Genomic DNA, 20,979 nt, shown 5'->3' on the forward strand with positions numbered 1-20,979 from the left:
TTCCGTAACACATCTAATTAAAAATTTGACAAGGTCACATATAACACTAAAAAATAGAATGCTTGATTAATAAGCATTATTTTCCTCCAACAACTCAAGTAATAGAAAGACTTTTGATTACACATATCAAGTACATATATAGTGACAAACAACTATTCACTTGAACATTGTTAAATACAAAGCAATAAAGCATACTTTCAAATAAGCAACTAGAAATCATACCGGTCTTCAGCTTTAGTGAAGTACTTAGAAAAGTTTATTTTGTGCTTAGAATATTATTCTAAGCATCAGAAATTATACATCCAAACTCTTTGATGTCAGAATATTTAATATTCTAAAGGAGAGAACTTTAAAGAAAACTGTAATACACTATGATATCATAAGTCTAATAGATTTACATAGCAACAGAGCCTTGAAAAAGGGGGACATTACAGAAATCATCTATTACAAAATGGTCAGTGGATCATTGTGAGCATTTACGATTTTTCCTGTTCTTATGGCTAATACAGTCCTCCATGGCACCCCTACCCTGGCTGTAAGGTGAAAACTATGTGTTCTAACTCTTTAAGGAGTGAAAATACACTAAACATTCCATCCTGCTGATTTCCACCTGTGGAATACCACACAATATTAGTAGTCAACAAAGAACAGTGAAATATGAAGTTTGTCTCTTTAAAAAATAAAAATGTTATGATTTTTAAATATCAAGCATACAGACCAAATCAATTAAGAACTTTCTACATATGAAGACAAAGATACATTTAAACTTACGCTAGAAGATGCTTTTTCCTGAGTAGAATGCAAACTTTATTTTGTATCAAATTAAGTTGCTGTGAATTTTCAAAATGTAAAATAACAAGGTTTTTCCACATCAAATAAAAATCAGGAATGTTCACTTCACATCCAAAAAAAAAAAAAAAGAAAGAAAAATTCAAGCAGAAGTTCAATAAGAATGATATAAAATCTGAAGTGAATGGCTACTTCATAATTTCAAATTATCTATGGATAGCTCAGTTTGATGGATCTCTCTGTAAACTTCAGTTGAAACAACAAGAAGTACTGTTACCAAAACATGAAAAACATTTCCAGGAAATTGTCATCCATTTTGAAAAATTAAAAATGTAACTAATGGCAAATAAGCAAAATATAAACCATAAACCATATACTGAACAAAAAAGGCAAACCTTTATAGGAGGATACCATGAAGTTATAAAAACTTCCAAAATCAATAGCATATCCGGTACTATCATGTGCAGAAAACTGTAATTGAAGAGTTTTTATTAGTTGCATAATCTAAAAATGAGGAAATTTTGGATTATATCTCTAAAAAGACCACAGAGTTGTCATTGAAATACACATTTCTTGAGATAATGGGCAAAGTTCCCATTTATGGGAAATATGTTCTTTTTTTCACACAGTGAAACCAAGAAAAATTATCAAATGAGAAACCTTTTTCTCTAAAGTAATCTTCTTAAATATCCTAATAATGCAATATTTGGGAAAATTATATTTTTAAAACTCAGACTTGGAATAGGTTATTATTAAACAAATATACACAAATCTTATTGCTTGGCACCAGATTTTTCAAAAATTAAAAAACTGTTTAAACCACCATACTGTTCTTAAATCATAATTTAAATTATACCTAGTGCTTTTATTTTCTGAACGTAGACTGTTCAATCTAATGACAATCTAGACGGAACCCTGCAATACACAAGCAAGTCACAGTTCACTTCAAACCAAAAGAAATGATGAATCTTGTTTTTGTCAAAATCATAATATGAAGATATCTATAAAAATTAACTAGGATTTATCTGTGGCCAAAGATTGACCCACAGAGCGTTGTCTTATGGCATTCTGTGGCAAGTCTTTGCTTGTTCCTTCTTTGCTTTCAGCTTCCTCTTCCGAAATATCTCCTTCATCAGCCTCTTGTTCCTCCTCCACTTTTTTCAAAGGTTGAGAAGATTCTGGTAATATTTTTTCTTAAAGACAAAGACCAAAAATGTGTTTTTGTTGATGTATTAGATTTAAAATAAAATTAAGATACAATAATGACTCATATGCCTGTAAACTGCTTTGGCATTTATTTATCATGTTTGGGTTTCCAAAAGGAAGATGTTATTAAAAATAAGACCAAAACAAAAACCCCAAGTGGATATTATTAAAATAAAATCAGGTTTGGAAGAGCCATATTACTTACCAAATTCATTCAAATTACCTATTTATAAACTGAACTGAAATTAATGCTGTGAATATGTAAAAAAAAAAAAAAAATGGTGCATTAGGGAGAACTATCTTATATAATTTGCTATTAATTTCTTGGTCAATAAGTATATTAAAACATCACCACTATCCTTGTTTCAGTTTCCAAGAGAACAGGAATCACACATTTACAGTTTAAGATTATACTGTTGTCCACATTTTTTTCTGTTCTCATAAATGTGTTTTCCCTCTCCCTCCCCATCTATGTAATTTTATTAAGGTCTAATTACAAACAATAAAATATACAAGTCTTAATGTACAGCTAAAGGAATACATAAGTATGTATGCACATATACATTCTTTCTGTTTTTTATACAGCCAGTTGCTAGTTAACTTAAGCATAGAGCACACCATAGTGAGAACTGGGCCAAAGAGCTTCACTCTGTTTAGTGATCTCAGACTACCTCTAATCCTAGACAATCCAGAATTCAGGGGGGACAGGGGAACGCAGGTTAGGATGGAGTTAATAAAGTAGAACTATGGGAAAAATTGTCAGTAGTGGACAACTGGACGTCTACCTGGTACCCCTCTTTCTTTGGGGTTAACACACCTTCCCTGTGCCACATCTCCTGTGGTTCTGGTGAATACTGCAGCTTACAGCAGTGGCTCTTTACCAAGGGTAAGTTTGACCCCCAAGGAACACTTAGCAATGAGTGGAGATATTTTTGGTTGTCATATCCGAGGCAGGCAGTACCACCGGCAACTAGCAGAATGCTGCTGAATGTCGAATAACATACAAAAGACAGTCCATCACCATTAAGAATCATCTGGCCAAAAATATCAATATTGTCAAGGTTGAGAAACCCTGATTTACAGTGACTGTTCCAAGAAGTGAACCCTTTACACAAATGGAGTACACCAGAATTTCTCCAAAATAGTGGGTATAGGAAGAAAATGGATTTCCTTCTTACACTAGAATTGTGAGCTATGGCTTTCTATAATCATCTTACGCTGACTGGAAAGAGCCAAGCTGAGAATGGAACAAATAAAGATATGGAGAACTGAGCAATTCAGAAACACAGAGCATCTTAACATCATTTGAGCCCCAAGATTATAGTCAACTCTGCCCTCAGACTCACTTGCTACATGACCTATAAATTCCTATTTTGCTTAAAGGTAGACTGAGTTAGGATTCTTTCCCTACCAACTCAAAATCTAAGCCAAACACATATCCTGAAAAACAACTCAAATTATGTGACCTGCTACACAAGGGACAATATCACATTAAAGTCTGAATTAATATCTATCAGTTGCATCACTAGAGGAAAACAAATTACATATCATATCCATAGTATTTATTGAGTGTTTATTAGTAATATGTGTTACCAGAATAATATGAGAATTACATACCTATCTTAAAAGCATCACAATGATCCAATGAGGCAAGTATAATTATTTCCATTTCACAGAGGAGGAAACATGCTCAGGGGTTAGGAAATGTCTGTCATATTGATTTATCAAGTGGTAGCACTAGAATCCCCAAGCAGATCTCTCTAGCTCTAAGACCATGCTGCCTTCTGCTTAAATCATTTGGGAAGGCATTCAGAAAACCCATTACATTATGCCTCTCAATCTCTCCAAATTAACAGATATTTAAAGGTACAGATTTCTCTAGTGATTTTATTGTGGATCATAACAGAGGAGAGACAAACTTAAGTAGCTTGACATGAATTAGCCAGTTCATTTTTAAAAATTAATTTCCAAGAAATGAATTTCCTTGTAACTTGTTGAAAGAGGTAGAGTGTCACCTCTGCCATTTCCTTAGGTTCTACTGTTAGGAAGTTTCTAAAATTGTGCCTATTCATTGTTCCTACCCTTTTTGTTTGAGAATACTTAGCCCCTTTTGCATATGCCAGTTATACATTTCACAACATATTCCATAGAAGGGAGCTTACCAGAGCCAGAGTCAGTATTCTTTTAAGAAATGTATACGGTCAACACCAAAAGACAAGCTCTTTCATGGTCCAGGGACTATAGATTTTTCTATTGGTTGGTAACCACTTTCTCAAAGACAATGGTTCTGAAAGAGTAGTCTTCATATCAGCAACATCAACTTCACCTGGGAATTTGTTAAATATGCCCCACCAGAGAACTTCCGAATCCAAAACCCAGGATGGGGATCAGCATCTGTTTCAACACATTCTCTAGGTAAGTCTAATATACTCTCAAGACTGCTTTAAGTGGTAAGACAACTCAGACTCCAACACCTACATCCTCACATAGAGCAATCACTCTACACAAACTCCCAAAGTAAACACTTGGCAGACAACTTTGACAGAGAAGAGAATCAGGCAGTAATGATTCAGCCTACACATTGCATGTTTCAGTATGAACTTTGGCACGTTTATGGGATCCAAGGCCAGTTGCACATTGATCACCCTAAAGAATTTCTGACAGCCACAGGATTTAGGTGAGAGTGAACACAGACTAGGTAACCAAGAAAATTAAACATAATACAGATGCTCCTCCACTTTGGGGTTACCTTCCGATAAATCCATCATAAAGTGAAAATATCCTAAGTCAAAAACGCATGTAATACACCTAACCTATCCTAATATAACGCGAATGCACTTAAAACACCTAAACTAACCTAATCTGCCCAACATCATGAGAATATCATATGGCATTATCAGTACTCCCAGAAAAGATCAAAATTCAAAATTTGAAGTATGGTTTCTAATGAATGCACATTGCTTTTGAACCATTGTAAAGTCAAAAAATTTTAAGTTGGGCCGGGCACGGTGGCTCACACCTGTAATACAAGCACTTTCAGAGGCTGAGGCAAGGGGATCGCTTGAGGCTAGGAGTTTGAGACCAGCCTGGGCAACATAGCAAGACCCCGTCACTAAACAAAAAAAATTTAGCCAGACACAGTGGTGCGCACCTGTAGTCCTAGCTACTCAGGAGGCTGAGGCGGGAAGATCATTTGAGCCCAGGAATTCAAGGCTTCAGTGAGCAATGATTGTGCCACTGCAATCTAGCTGGGGTGACAGAGCGAGACCCTATCTCTAAAAAATAAATATTTTAAAAAATTTTTTAAAAATCGTAAGTTGAACTATCATAGTAAGGGACCTTCTATATAGGTATTTTTATATACCTGCCTGTTGTATTTACTAAATCAAATATTATATTGTAGATTTGATTTAAAAGTTTGTGAATGAACATTTTATAGTTATTTCACCTCAAAAACTCTTAAACCGAGACCATTCTTCTAAATGAAGCATAGCAAGAATGGAAAAACAAACACATGTACTCACTATTAAACTGGAACTAATCAATCAACACTCATATGTACACATGGAAGTAAAACTCAACAGAAATCAAGCAGGTGGGAGGGGGCAGAGGGGTTGGTTAAATTCACAGCTAACAGGTACAATGCACAGTATGTGGGTGACGGGCACACTTATAACATTGATTCAAACTGTACAAAAGCAATACATGTAACCAGAATGTTTGCATTCCTGTAATATTCTGAAATAAAATAAATTAAAATAAAATTATATAAAAAAAACAAAAAAACCTTAAACTTAACAATAAATTTGTCTTTTAAGTAATCTGTGCTTACATTTTCTTCCTATAGGTCAGTGGCCCTTGGTGGATAAAATGATTCCCTCCCTCATGCATGTCCTTTCTGATATCAATACAACTGCACAGAAAATGAAAAGATGACCTATCAGTCATCCAAGGGACAACGTACACTATAAATGCAATCTCCATTGATTTCATTTAAAAATTTTGATCTCAATAAACCCAAAATCAAAAAAGGCAGCATAACAGAATAAATACCAAGCAGTCTGATTTAGTTCTACCCTCAGCTCTGTCATCTCTGTGTGACTGTGGGGAAATACTTCATCTCTCTGAACCTTATTTTCCTCAACTACAAAATAGGAACAATTATCACTCATGGAGACTATTACAGAGTTGCTTGCTGAAAAACAAACAGGATAACAGAAAGGTAAGTAAAAGTTCTTTAATAACTAGAAATATGAGGGCTTCCACCAACAGCACAATTTTCAAGATTAAAAATAAATGATTGGTAGATAATTATATTATTATAACAGAGAGCAGGAAATGTTTCTAATTATATAAACTCACTTTGTAGTACAGTTCAGTGTCAATGCCAATCCTAAGTCAGCTACAGGAATTGCTTTTTCCAATATGCTACCAGAAGACACTAAGAACTGGCTGGCACTCAAAGAATAATCTTCAAATGCAGTCACTATAATGAATGAATTCTAGAGTGGAATAGATTCAACTTATTAAAATTTTGACTCATGTATGGTTAAATGGCTCCATAAATAACATGAAATTTTCAAATAAACTGATATCAGGTCAATATTAAATATCCACATGCTATATGCAATGGCAAAATTCTCCATGTTATAAGAGTCAAGAAGATAACAATGTTCCAAATTCCACTGGACTACCATCCTCCCATAAAACATATCTGCTCCCTTTTCCCTTATGCCACTGCTGATCCAGACCACCACTCAACATTTACAAACCTAATCTGGAAGGGCAACCTGTTAAATGTGCTATTGTGTTTACAGAAATGAATGGGAATATTAAAATAAACATTTTAAAATAAACTTACTTGAAGGGTATGGCTGTGGTCTGCGCCTTTTTGAAGGACAAAGGCAATCTGCCACAAATATCATACACTGCAAAAGTAAACATTATAAGAAATATTAATGTAAAATATGATATAGCTAGTGCAACTATATTAAATTATCACATTTAAAAATATTTTTCTTGCTAGTACTCTGAAAATGTAGTACTTACGAGTCCTAATAACAGTCCTGAAAGGAGAGTTACTAAAGCAAAAACTGCATATGATCCCCAAACCGGTAATCCAAGGTCTTCAATAAAATAGTTATGGCAAGTCTAAAATCAAAAGAAAAAAACTGTTCATTTGAAAAAAAAAAAGGAATGGTGTTAAAAATGATTAAGATAGAAATAATTTTTTAGTCCATACCCTGATCCACATAGAAAGCTGGAAGAGTGCTGACATACTACTCATCCTAAAATAAAAAAGAGATGATTGGAAAACTAAGTAACATACACAACTTTGTCTATATCTATATATTCTATTTTCTACTCTATAATTTCCCTAACATGACAGATTTTATTGCTGGTGTTAATCAAGAGTAATGATACATCATAGATTTCATGCCTGTAATAAGGCTTGTTCACAAAAAGCAACTGTTTCTGAATTATTACTACCATGTGACATCTTTATAAATACTTGACAATTTTTTTCCTTTTCTCCTATTGCTCTGACATTAACATTTCATCTTTCATCTGATGATTTCTCCAATGTACTGAGTAGAAAGTTACAAGCTCTATGAAACCAGTTGGAAACAACAAATCTTATTCACCCTCAACAGCCTCCAGAGAATGACCAAAGGGAGCCTGAAGGAAGAACTGGGAACACTTGTTTACCTGATTCTTCCCACTTAAGAATTACCCCTTTTTTATTAAAATTAATTAAAATTCATAATAGTATTAGTTTGATATCTTTTAATGCTATAAGAAATAACTACATAGGAAATAAATGCTAAGTTATCAAATAAGTTATCAAGTAAAAATAATTATTATTTTACACAATTAAATCCAGGTAGTAGAGATGGGCAGTTTGAAAAAAAAAAAAAAACATGCTTCAGAAATTAGAAGTGTTTGTGAATTCTCGACCATTTCCCCTCTAGAAAGAAGTGTTGCTGGCGTTGTCAAGGAACAAAGCCAAAGCTACTGTAGGATGTTCTGATCCAATTCCCATCACTGGGGTGATGAACCTGCTGAGCTGACAGTGGGAATGTCCCCTATTCAGTCTCCCAATAAAACAACAAAAATGGTATAGACTGTTGCCTGAGGATTCAACACAGACTTACAAGCAACCACTTTCTTCTACTGGAGAAGGATAAGATTGATTTACGAGACAAGATTCAAAGAACAAAAATGAGTTACATTTTCAGTTCAACATAGAAAGGTACTTTAATTATGGTGCTTCTGTCTTTGAAAAGCCAAGTGAGAATAGGAATAAGGAACTGAAATATACAGAACTGCACAGCCTCACTGTAATCTGCATTAACCTCACTATTTCAGGAGCGTTGGGTTGGGCATGGTGGTTGTATGGGTGAGTTCTGACAGCTAAAAGACAATTCAGAGGTTTTCTAGGAGAGGCTTGGAAGGGAAAGACGCTCAAGATAAACTTCTACTTCAAAATGCTGATCTTTCCTCCACTCCCAGAATCCCAACTCTCCACCCTCCAAGGGCAAGTGTGGTGATGGACAGGAAGAGACAGCTTAGCCACACCAAGATGACTCCACAGTGACCTCAGCAAAACTCTCAAATAACCAGTGAGGCAATGCACCCCAACAGTGTAGCAGGAAACTGTTTTTTCTAACCCTCACCATTCCATAGCTAATTGCTATGGAGAAATGTATATACCTTCCAGCTGTCTATAAAGTTCCGTGGTTAGTCACACTATTAGGGTCACTGTTCATCTACACTATTCATATAAGAAGTTATCAGACAGGTGGAATAGCCAACTAAACATTATTCAATCACTTTACAATAAAAATTGAAATCTAAAAGTAGCATGAGTATATGTTTGAGCCTTCTCATTCAAATTGTTACACTCAAGTGATAGATTTACCTATTACCTTGCTCATACTCTTAGGGGGATTTGGTTTTTGATGATACATATGACCAAATCCACCAAGCTAAAATATTCCTTAAAATGGTATTCAACTTAATTCTATAGAATGCTTCCTTCTAGCTTAACAAGCAGGAAAACATTTGTCTTAAAAGACAAGGTCAAACCAAAAATATCAAACACATAATAAATCAGAATATACCTTAAGAGCCCAAGATACAATTGAGTATGAATGCTTTATTTACATGAAATTATCTGTTCCAATTAATTCTGAAATAGGTAAGAGAAAAATCCCTCATACTTACAGAACAGAACCTGGACCAAACCATGATGAAACAGGTTCAATACTCTTCCACTCTTTATCACTGATAAAGTTTATGAAGTCCTTCTTAGTCCTTGGACCCTGATAGCGTCTAAATTCACCATCTTTACAACTAAAGAGGATCAGAATTAAATATTAACCAGCACTGAGAAATAATTTCACGTTTATTCTGCTATTTCTTCATCTCCTTTTACAGCCAACCCTAATATTCAAAAGCATTAGCAATGCACAAGTAGCAAATCATAATTACTTACTCATGACATCTTAGCCCAAAATTTCATTAAACAATGAGGTTGCATTAAAAAAAAACAAAAACAAAACACAAAAGCTGGGCATGGTAGCTCATGCCTATAATCCCAAGGCAGGGGAGGCCAAGGCAGGAGGGATTCTTGAGGCCAGGAGTTCAAGACCAGGCTGGGCAACATAGCCAAACCCATCCCTCCATCTCCACCAAAAAAAAAAAAAAATTAGCCAGGTGTGCTAAGGTGCACCTGTAGTCCCAGCTATTCGGGAGGCTTGAGGCAGGAGGATAGCTTAAGCCCAGGAGTTGGAGGCTGCAGGGAGCTATGATCACACCACTGCACTGCAGCCTGGATGACAGAGCAAGACCCTGTCTCTTAAAAGACTTAAAAAATAAATAAATAATAAGCTTAGACTTTTTTATTATTATTCTAAATAATAAAACTATGAAACACAGTAAGTAGATAAATCTCAGAAGAGCACTTTTAAACTTTATATGAAATACACATATTAAAGGAATTACTATATGAAACGTTGTTAGAATAGTGTTTGACACGTATTAATTGTTAGCTATTGTTAAACCTCAAATTAAAAATTTAAGGTATTTTTCCAGTACTTTCAGTCATAATCACGTCGCCTCAGCCATCCTGCTTTAAATTGCTGGAAGCATCTGGTACAGTGCTTCCCTTCCTCCCATTTCAGTGATTGTATTCACAGTCAGCTTTGCAGTCTTCCTTACATCCACCTCCTCTTCCCATTCCCATGCTCTCCCCGCTCCCACGTCGCTATGTGCAAAAACTCAATAGTTCCCTACTGCCTACCGTAGGGTCAGGGGAGCCTTCATCTAAACAGAAGTAGAGACCACAAGAAAACCTCCACTCAAAAACAAAGTTTTGTTGAGAAGGTAGCTTTGAGTATTCTTTGAAGGACGGGTAGGATTTCAACAGGCAGAAAATAGGGAAAAGGGCATGGTAAACAATTTGACTAAAAGAAAATGGGCAGGAAATTCCAGGTAAGTTCAGGGGGTACTGAGAAGTGAAAAGGAAAGGGAGAGATTGCTCATGGCCAGTTAAGGACATGTGTGGAAAAGGACTGAGAGCAAAGGGAGGGAAATAAGCACTTATGAGACAGGGAATAGAAATTTAAATAGATATAAAGGGAGTAGGGGTGAGTTTTAAAAACATGGAAAAAAAAAAAGAACAAGAAAAGGTATAGACACACACAAAGAATTGCCAACTTGTTTTTCATAACTTTAAACCAAGAGAAAAGTACCTCCTGGTATTTAACTAACCAGCTAGATGATGTTAATTAAGGTACAGAGCAGGTACACAGATATCAGAGTTCCTACCCCCAATTTAGAAGATGAAGTCAAACTAAAAGACCTGACACGGAAGACCACATAATCTCATTCATTCTGATTTAACACCCAACCATATCACCCACTGCTCTTCCTAAGTCTGTGCAACAGCATTTTCTTAGCTACTTTTTGAAGACACCATGTTCCCATTAATGGCTATATATGAGTCTGTCCTCAGAAGAGAATGCTGACCTTGCGTTCTTAAAAATTCTACTTCTAAGGTTTCATTTAAACCCCATATTCTCTAGGAACCACTCCAAATAACAGTGATTTCTCCTTTACCTAACTACCTATAGGACTCACCACTACTATGGACCCTACATGCTGAAGAGATATTCACATTTCGTATGAACATCACCTTCCAAAACAATTGTCAATCTGTGAGAACAGGGGCTGTTTCACACATCACTCATCTATCTAAAGGCACCTTGGGTAACACTAAGAACAAAATAAGCCCTCTAAAATACTTGCTGAATATAATGAGATTACCTCAGCCCTTCAAACATGATCCACACCAGAGGCCTACTATTCTGATTACACTAGGATGTATTCTTCTCCATAACTCAGAACCTTCAAATACTTACTGATAAATAGTAGGAAGAGCAGTTATAATAAACCGTCCACTCAGTCCTACAAATGATAAAGAACACACAGCAGGTTTTTATATGGGCCAATCATTGACTACTTAAAAGTTGACACTGAATTACTTAAATATGTACTAATAGGAAAGAATATGAAATTAAACTTAATGGATGAGCTTTGTGATAAATAATAAAAAAATTATATACTCAAAGCAACTTTAAAAAACATTACTGCATATTATCTCAATTAAACAGTCTGTGAAGCTTGAATATTAAACATGTTTGTGAATATATACAAACACCTGATCAATTATGCCACTGTCTAAAAATTAAGACTACTAGTCATGAGTCAGGCACACAACATAACAGGGTCTCAGAAAGTCTAAATAAAATGAAATTGCACTTGATATTCAAGTAACAAAAAGCAGTTTACAGTGTTGATAATAAATGAACAATACTACGAATCTTTCATAAGACAGGCCATAACACTAACCGTTAACATTATTTTTAGCCATGTATCAATCACTAATATAACTGAGGATTAACCTTGCTGTGCCTCAGTTTTCTTCTCTGTAAAATGAGATTACGTTATCTCACAAGACTGTGTTAAGTAATAAATGCAAAACACTTGGAAGACTGCTGCAATAGGTAAGTGCTCAATAAATAATACTTATTACCACCATTTGGGATAGGGCAGCCAGGAACCCACATTTATTGTGACCACCAAGTAGAGGTAAGATGAAGCTGGTCCGAGAAAGGAGCATCCTAAGGGCAGGGCCTGCCGCTTGTCCAGGGTACCAAGTCATATTCTCAAGTTTGGTGTGGATGCAAATGATGGCTTGGACAACGTCCACCTGGACCACAGTGTTCTAGGACTTCCAGGCATCTTACATGCTAGTCTGGAGACTTGGATGCAAAAAAAAAGAAAAAACCAAAAAAACAGACTAGAGAGAGTTCTGTGGGCAAGAATGGGGAGAGGGTGATGTCTTCAAGGTCCCTTAGAGCAACAAAACAAGAAATGAACTGCATACACAGCTGGGGAGTTGGCTTTTTACAGCTGCTGCAAAGTGAGACCTCATCAGGGAAGAAGGCTAGGTGAATCAGCTTAACTAGCTGCAGACTGGGTGCTATGTTTTCAAAACCTAGGGAAAGGCAGTGTTAAGACCATGTCATGTGAAAAATAGGATAGACATATCAACCAAATCAGCAAAGAAACAAACCTAACCAATTTACAGTACCTGGCTGCTCTGTGACATCTACTTTTGCAACATTAACCTCAAGATCTTCTCCCCATTCAGCAAAACTTTCCCATTCTGGTTGAAGATTTTGACAAGCCGGGCACCACGGGGCATAACTAAAAATAATAGTTAAAAAAAATGTTAAGCACTTTAATATGACCATTCATCTTGGATAAAAACTTTAAAATGTATAATTTGTGAGGAATACTTTATACTAAAAATGCTGAAGATGATAAAGTGATTAATTTTATGCAGATGAAAAAGTTTTAAGTGTAAGTCTAACAATCTTGAAATCAAGAACTACAAATTGGTACTAATCACATAAAATTATGGGAATAAGTTCTTAAGACACAAGGACTTTTTCACATGCAAAACAGCTCTTTAGAAACCTTTGGATTTTTCTATTAAAATGTGGCCACAGAAACTCAAAACCAAATTTGGAGTTCACCAATTTTAATAATTTTACACTGCAGAGTCACAAATGCAAGGTGTTGGAAAAACAGCAAGTGCCCTAGGCTGCTATGAATAAGGAAGAGCATGCTCATTTTAAGGTGGCAACCACTACTCAGGATTGCCAAAAGGGAAGGTGGCCCTGAGGCTAGCTATTCATATTTAAAAGCTGGAGATCTGCATTTTTACGTTAAGAAAATTAATGTCAAAACTTAACCCACACACCAATACTAAGTAGGCCATACAAAACTCTTGGCCAGAGAGGTCAGGCAGTTTCCAAGATCTAGGGCTAACAAATTCTATGGCCAAGCACATTAGCATTTTAATTACTCCTCTGGTATTCATTATCTTCCCAGGCTCTAATCTTTACCTAGGATTTTATTTTTCACTTTATTATTGTATATTATCTAATAATATACCTCAGCTTCTGTTTTTCTATGGAACCAGGAAGAATAAAGCCTATAGCTGTTAACATAAAAGTACAGTTTCTGTACTTCACATTTTCTTGATTTGTTTTAGGAAAATCAAACTCCTAAAATAGGCATTGTAGAACAAGACAAACTGGTATTACATATAAAAGCCAAACTCCTTGACAATAAATTGTATCATAATGAAAACATCTCTATAACAAAACTTCCGATCAGAAACGGATTTACTAAAGATAATTCACTTGTAATTAAAAGCAGACTATTATTAGGACTATTAGATCCCTTCAAGTTCGTTTTGTTTCTCAGTTCCTTTCTAAAGATGAACTTAACCTTATAATCTTTAGCTTAGGAAAAACACTACTGTATACTACAATCTCAGATATATACTCTAATTTGGATTTACCTCATATTCAGTGTTTTATTAGTTTTGTTCCCCTTCATACTACTTCTGACGGCTATATTTATATTGTTTGATCAAATGAGTTATATTTCCTCTCCCTTGAAGTGTCAAAGGTGCCTGAAAATTCATTTCACTGAGTTGCAAATTATATGTATACTACATTTTCCCCTATCCTACCCTTCATATAAATGTTCTAAGTTTGTTGTTTTGTTTTTTTTTAATAACTCAAAGGTTACTGATTTGGTCTTCTGGGTTCCCCTTTGGAGATGTCCATTTCCACCTGTTTCCTTAACTGACAACCCTAGTTGCATCCACGATACAGAAAAACACTCACCTGAACTTTGTTAAAGAACGGGGTATCCTAACAATTATTGCATGCCTACTCTAGAGATCCAAAGAAAGCCAGCATAGTAACATCTGGACAGGTTGAGGTATTTAGGCATCTTTTTCTCATCTGTAACATGGGGAAATACCTATCATAGAGAATTTGTAGGGAATTAAATACGATAACATATGTAAAAGTGCTTATCAGTGTCCAGGACATAGGTAACACTCCATGGTGCTTTTATTAATATCAGTAATACCACCAGTATTGATAAAACCACCACCACCAACGTAGCATCTAAAGCAAAGGCAGATAGTTTATTTCCTACTGCTGCAGAACTGGCATTATTAAATTGGAATCACTACATGAGGTACGATTTTGTTCAAATGATAAATGACCATCTCTTGGGAGTTTATAATAATCACATCTAATTTGTAAATTTGTTAACTTTATCTTTTAATGCAATACCACTTACAAAGGCCTAGAAGTCACAACGCAAGGCATTCTCTACACTGCAAAAATACACATCCAAAGGAAAAACGAGATGTGGAGTGAAAAAGAGAAAGATAACAGAAAAGGAGAGAATAGGAAACTGAGATTTTAAAATAACCCAACCTGAATTTACTCGGTATTTACAATAAATGTACCTAATTCATAAAAAATAAACAATAAAGAGTCCCAAATTCCAACATTATAAGTGGACTATCTTTTAAGGATAGACAAAAGGCGAGGAGAGCTTCTGCTCATTACCCTCTTCTGTAAAGCTTGATGAAAACAAGTCTATAAGTCTGTTTATGAAAAATCACTCTAAAATAACTGTATGGGAACTAGTCACACCCCCTTCCCCACCCCAATCCCATCCGCAAAGTCAAGAAGAAAAGTTACAGAGAATTCGAAGTGGCACGTAATCTTTTAAGCGCACCATAGACCTAGAAACGAAACTAGGGTGCACACTAGCAGAAACTTAATATTCCCAGGTAAGGAACGAGAATAGGGCAAGTCTTGGGATCGGAGTAGGGGACGCCAGCTACGCGACTCCGAGGGGCAGTCCCGAGGAACTTGGGACTAGCATTAGGAACGTAGGGGTGAAGTCGTGTGTCCAGGATCAGATATAGGACCGGGACAACCGCCCTGCACTCACAACTCTATCATCCAGTCTCCTTTCAGCAACTCTCTCCAGTTCTCGTCAGTAATGACGCGCACGTTGCTCCGCCGCCCGTGGGTCCAGGGAGCACCCCAAAGCAACAGCACCAGGACCGCCAGGGAAACCACTAGACTCCCGGAGCGCGCCATGTCGGCCGCTTGCCCACCTCACAGCGAGCTCGACGGCTCCACCTCCTAGCAGCAGCTCCTACTTCCGCCCTGAGTGCAGCACTGCGCATGCGCACCACGGCGCGGCGAGTCGCGCTTGTCTGAAGGAATCTCAATGCGCATGACAGAGCCTGGTCCCAGAGCTTAGAGAAAGAGGGAAGAGCGCCTCTCCGTAGTGCGCATGACAGAAGAGCGGCCCCTTCCCCCGCCTGGAATGCCCTAGTGTCGGGCGGAAGGAAGAGAGCTAAAGCGGGCGCGGTGTGGAAAGTGGGGCGGTGCTTTGCGGAAGGGTGGTTTAAAAGTCGACACCAGAATTTTGGCGCCAGATGGTTGACATTGATATTTACTCGAGCCAATTGGTAAGCTTATACTGTGCTAAAAAGTTTCCAATTCAATGCCCTTCAGAGTTTTGTTTCCTTTGAAAAATTTTGTAGTAAAGGTAATGGATCTTTATAGGAGTTAGAATATTGGTTTACTTCTGAGGTATTATAGACTGGGAAAGTGCAGAGGGAACCTCTTGGGGCACCCTTTATAGTCTACACCTTTATATGAACAGTGATTACACGGGTGTACAAATATGTAAAAAATGATCGAGCTGTACAATTTATGCACTTTCAGGTGTATGTTATCCCTCAATTTGAAAAAAAAATGCGGTAGGTACAGAGATCCTAGATCAAAACTTCAAAATGGAACTAGACAAAAAGGCTTGTAACATATATTTGAGATTTTTTTTCCTCAAATATTTGTAAATACAAATGCAAACCAAAATGTGCACCGCCTCCATCTGTCAAATGAAAATTATTGCCACTACACTTCCTCACCTCACCTTCTCTCCTGAACTCACTCCAACTGGTCGACTTCCCCACTCCTTCACTGAGTGGACCTTTCAGGGACGCAGGTAATCTGCATGATAACAAAGCCAATTGTTTCTTTTTGGTATTCATCTAGCTTGACTCCCAGCAGCATTATACAGTCACCAGGGCTCCTTGAAACCTTTACTTCCTTTCATGCTGAATGGCTCACTTATTTTTCTCCTTCCTCACTCACTAGCTGATCCTTCTCAAACTTCTCGTCTGGTCCTCCTCTACTTGACACTAGCATGCACCAGGATGCTTTACTGGTCCCCTCTTTCTCTTCATATCAATGCATTCCTCAAAATAACCTCATCTTGGCTTTAAAAGCCTTCAATATGCCTGTCATTCCATCTCTGACCCTTCTGGGAACCACAGATATGTATGTTCAACTCCTTGCTAGACATCTCCCGGATGTCTAATAGGCAGCTCAAACATCACATGGCCAAAAAATGTAATTCTTGATTCTCCCTCTGCAACTGATTGCTCTAGCCAAAAATTTACATATTAATTCCCTGTTGTTCCCTCTCTTCATCTGCTCCTTCTGTACTCTGTTAGTAAGTCGTATAAACTCTACCCCCAAAATATTTCCTAAATCTGACTACCAATTTCCATCTATTACCTGTTTCCTTGAGTACCATGAGAGCTTTATATATTTGTGAGAAAATAAATTTCTGTTGTTTAAGCCACCCTAGTCTATAATATTTTGTTATGGCATCCTAAGCCTACTAAGACACTAGACCTTAAGTACAATGTTGAATAGAAGTGGCAAGAGTGGCCAGACCTCCTTGTCTTGTTTCTGTTCTTACGGGAAAAGCATTCGGTCTCTCAACCACTAAGTAAAATGTTAGTGTGGGTTTTTCGTAGTTAACCTTTATATAGGTGAGAAAGTTTCCTTCTCTTCCTGGAAGGTTGTCTGTTTTTATCATGAAGAAGTGTTGAATTTTGACAAATGCTTTTTTGCGTTTGTTGAGATGATCATGTGGTTTTTGTTCTTTATCCTATAGATATGGTATATTACATTAATTGATTTTTGGTTCTTTTCCCATAATATATACTTTTTATTCCAATAGATTTAGGGGGTACAAGTGCGGTTTTGTTACATGGATATATTGTATAGTGATGAGGTCTGGGCTTTTAGGGTACATCACCTAAATAGTGTACTTTGTACCCAACAGGTAATTTTTCATCCCTTCCCACCTTTGGAATCTTCAATGTCTATTATTCCACTCCTGATGACCATGTGTACTCATAGTTTAGCTCCCACTTATAAGTGAGAACATGGCAGTATTTGGTTTTCCATTCTTGAGTTATTTCACTTAGGATAATGGCCTCCAGTTCATCCAAATTGCTGCAAAATACATTATTTCATTCTTTTTTATGGCTGACAAAAATATGGAATTCTTCACAAATTTGTGTGTCATCCTTACGCAGGGACAATGCTAATCTTCTCTGTATAGTTCCAATTAATTGATTTTTAGATATTAAAACAACCTTTCATTCTTGGTATAAATCCCACTTGGTCATGGTGTATAATTTTTTTATGTATTGCTGGATTCAATTTGCTAGTATTTTGTTGAGGATTGTTACAACTGTATTCATAAGAGATATTGGTCTATAGTTTTCTTGTGGTGTCTTTGTCTGGTTTTGGTATCATGATATTACTGGCACCATAGAAATGTTCCTTCCTCTTCTATGTTTTGGAACATAGTGTTTTGTGATGAATTTGTATTAATTCTTCTTTAAATGTTTGCTGGAATTCAGCACTGACGTCATCTGGGCCTGGGCTTTTCTTTGTCAGAAGTTTTTAAATTACTAATTCAATCTCTTTACTTGTTATATGTCTATTCAGATTTTCTATTTCTTTTTCAATCAGTTTTGGTAGTTTGTATCTTTCTAGGAGTATGTCCATTTCATCTAAGTTATCTAATTTGTTAACCTAAAGTTGTTCATAATATTCTCTTATAATCTCTTTTATATCTGTAAAGTTTATGTTAATGTCCCTTCTTTTGCTGCTAATTTTAGTAATTTGAGTCTTCTTTTATTTCTTGGCTAGTGCTATGGTTTGGATATGGTTTGAGTTTGTCCGCACCAAAATTCATGTTGAAATTTGGTCCCCAATGTGGTAGTGTTGGGAGGTGGGACTTAGTGAGAGGTATTTCAATCATGGGGGCAAATCCCTCATGAACGGGTTGGTGCTGCTCTGGCAGTAGTGAGTAAGTTCTGACTATGGTGAGACTGGATTAGTTCTCTTAGGAATAGATTAGTTCCCTCAAGAGTGGGTTGTTATAAAGCCAGTATGCTCCTTGGGTTTTCTCTCTTTGCATGTTTCTGTTTCCCTTTGACCTTCAACGTATAGAAGCCCTACCCAGAAGCCAGGGCCATACCCTCGAACTTCCCAGCCTGCAGAACCATGAGCTAAATAAGCCTATTTTCTTTGCGAGTTACCTAGCCTTAGATATTCTGTTATAACAGGGTAAAACAGACTAAGACAGTCTACCGAAAGGTTTGTCAATTTTGTGATCTTTTCAAAGAACTAACTTTTAGTTTTATTCTCTCTATTGTTTTTATATTCTCTTTGATTACTTCTTTTCATCTTTATGCTTTGGGTTTAGTTTGCCGCTTTTTGACTCTAGTGTTTTAAGGTGAAAGATTATAGGTTATTGATTTGAAATCTTTCTTCTTTTTTTTTAATGTGGGCATTTAAGCTCTAAAATTTCCCCAACACTTCTTTAGCTATATCCTGTAGCTTTTATTATGTTTTGCCATCATTTTATTCATCTCAAAGTATTTGCTAATTTCCCTTCTGATGTTTTTCTTGTCCATTGGCTATTTAGGAGTATGTTGTTCATTTCTACATGTTTGTGAATTTCCCAAATTTCTTTCTGTTATTAATTTCTAATTTCATTCTGTGGTATGAGTCCCCAGCCCCTGTGAAACAAAAAAGAAAGAAAACAGGAAAAAATTCTATAGAAACTCCATACCAGGAACTAAAGTTGTAAAACTTGCTTATGACTTCTGTAACTTGCTTGCTTATAAAAACAGGCCTGCACCAGAAAGATAAGAATTCAAAGCTGACATACATGTCTGACCACTGCCTGCTCAAGATCCTGCCCCTCACTAAGAATAGAGATAACCACATTGTAACTGTTCCCCTCACCCTTCCTAAAAAATGTATAAAGGACTGCTACACTCTTTGTTCAGGGCTCAGAATTTGGACCCTCTACTCTGAGCCTCACCAGTGAATAAAACCCTCGTCTTCTTCCTCACCTGGTCTCTGGGTCAGTCATTAGAAGAAGGATCCTCCTTCTCCTCCCACAACAATTCTATTGTGATCACAGAGCATATTTTGTATCCTTTTTTAATTCATTGAGATTTATTTTATGGCTTGGTATATGTTTTATCCCAGAGAATATTCCAGCCCTTGAGGAGAATTTGCATTTTTCTTTTGTTGGGTGAAGTGTTCTGTAGATGTCTATTAGGTCTAGTTGGTACATAGTGTTCTTCAAGTCCTCTATTTCCTTGTTGATCATCTGCCTACTTGTTCTATTCATTATTGAAAGTGGGGTATCGAAGTCTCCAAACATTGGTTGGTCCGAGTGCAGTGGTGTTTACAACTAATTGATCACAACCAGTTATAGATTCCTTTGCTCCTTCTCCACTCTCCCTGCTTGACTTGACCAGCCTTAAAAAAAAAAAAAAAAGGCCGGTGCGGTGGCTCACGCCTGTAATCCTAGCACTCTGGGAGACCGAAGCGGGAGATCGTTTGAGCTCAGGAGTTCGAGACCAGCCTGAGCAAGAGCGAGACCCCGTCTCTACTAAAAATAGAAAGAAATTGGCCAAACAACTAAAAACAAAAAAGATTAGCCGGGCATGGTGGCGCATGCCTGTAGTCTCAGCTACCTGGGAGGCCGAAGCAGGAGGATCCCTTGAGCCCAGGAGTTTGAGGTTGCTGTGAGCTAAGCTGACACCATGGCACTCTAGCTCAGGCAACAGAGTGAGACTCTGTCTCCAAAAAAAAAAAAAACAAAAAAAGAAAGAAAAAAAAATAAACTAAAGATAAAAATGAAGTCTCCAAATATTGTTGAATTGTCTATTTCTCTGTCTTCAAATCTGACACTTTGTGGTTCGTATATTTTGGGGCTCCGAAATATATGTCTTTATAATTGTTATATATTCCTGATGGATTGACCTTTTTATCATTATAAAATTTCCTTCTTTATATCTAGTAAAATTTTTTGTTTTATAATCTATTTTATCTGATATTGGTATAGCAACTTCAGTTTTCTTACTGTCATTTGCATGATTTTTCCCCATCCTTCTACTTTTAACCTATTTGTATCTTTGAATCTGAAGTGTGTCCCATGTAGACATCATATAGATGGATCTTGTGATTTTTATCCAGTCTGATAATGTTTGCTTTTTGATTGCATAGTTTAATCCATTTACTATTAATGTTATTACTAATATAGTTGGATTATGTCTGTCATTTTACTTTTTGTTTTCTGTATATCTCATAAATACTTTGTTCCTCTATTCCTCCATTACTGCTATCTTTT

General features: G+C 36.5%; 1 protein-coding gene across 1 annotated transcript; it reads right to left on the reverse strand.

Moving 5' to 3' along the window:
- Positions 1 to 1,129: 1,129 nt before the first annotated feature.
- On the reverse strand, positions 1,130 to 15,692 carry TMX1 (thioredoxin-related transmembrane protein 1). The gene is made up of 8 exons (XM_012663826.1): positions 15,400 to 15,692; positions 12,656 to 12,771; positions 11,421 to 11,466; positions 9,223 to 9,351; positions 7,238 to 7,283; positions 7,045 to 7,146; positions 6,857 to 6,923; positions 1,130 to 1,982 (listed from the first exon to the last, which is right to left on the reverse strand). The coding sequence occupies exons 1-8, from the start codon at positions 15,549 to 15,551 to the stop codon at positions 1,804 to 1,806; spliced, it is 837 nt and encodes a 278-aa protein (XP_012519280.1). The 5' UTR covers positions 15,552 to 15,692; the 3' UTR covers positions 1,130 to 1,803.
- Positions 15,693 to 20,979: the final 5,287 nt, after the last annotated feature.

The sequence above is a fragment of the Propithecus coquereli genome, unplaced genomic scaffold (assembly GCF_000956105.1).
Source record: "Propithecus coquereli isolate 6110/MARCELLA unplaced genomic scaffold, Pcoq_1.0 Scaffold83, whole genome shotgun sequence".
In the NCBI taxonomy this organism is placed as follows: Eukaryota; Metazoa; Chordata; class Mammalia; order Primates; family Indriidae; genus Propithecus; species Propithecus coquereli.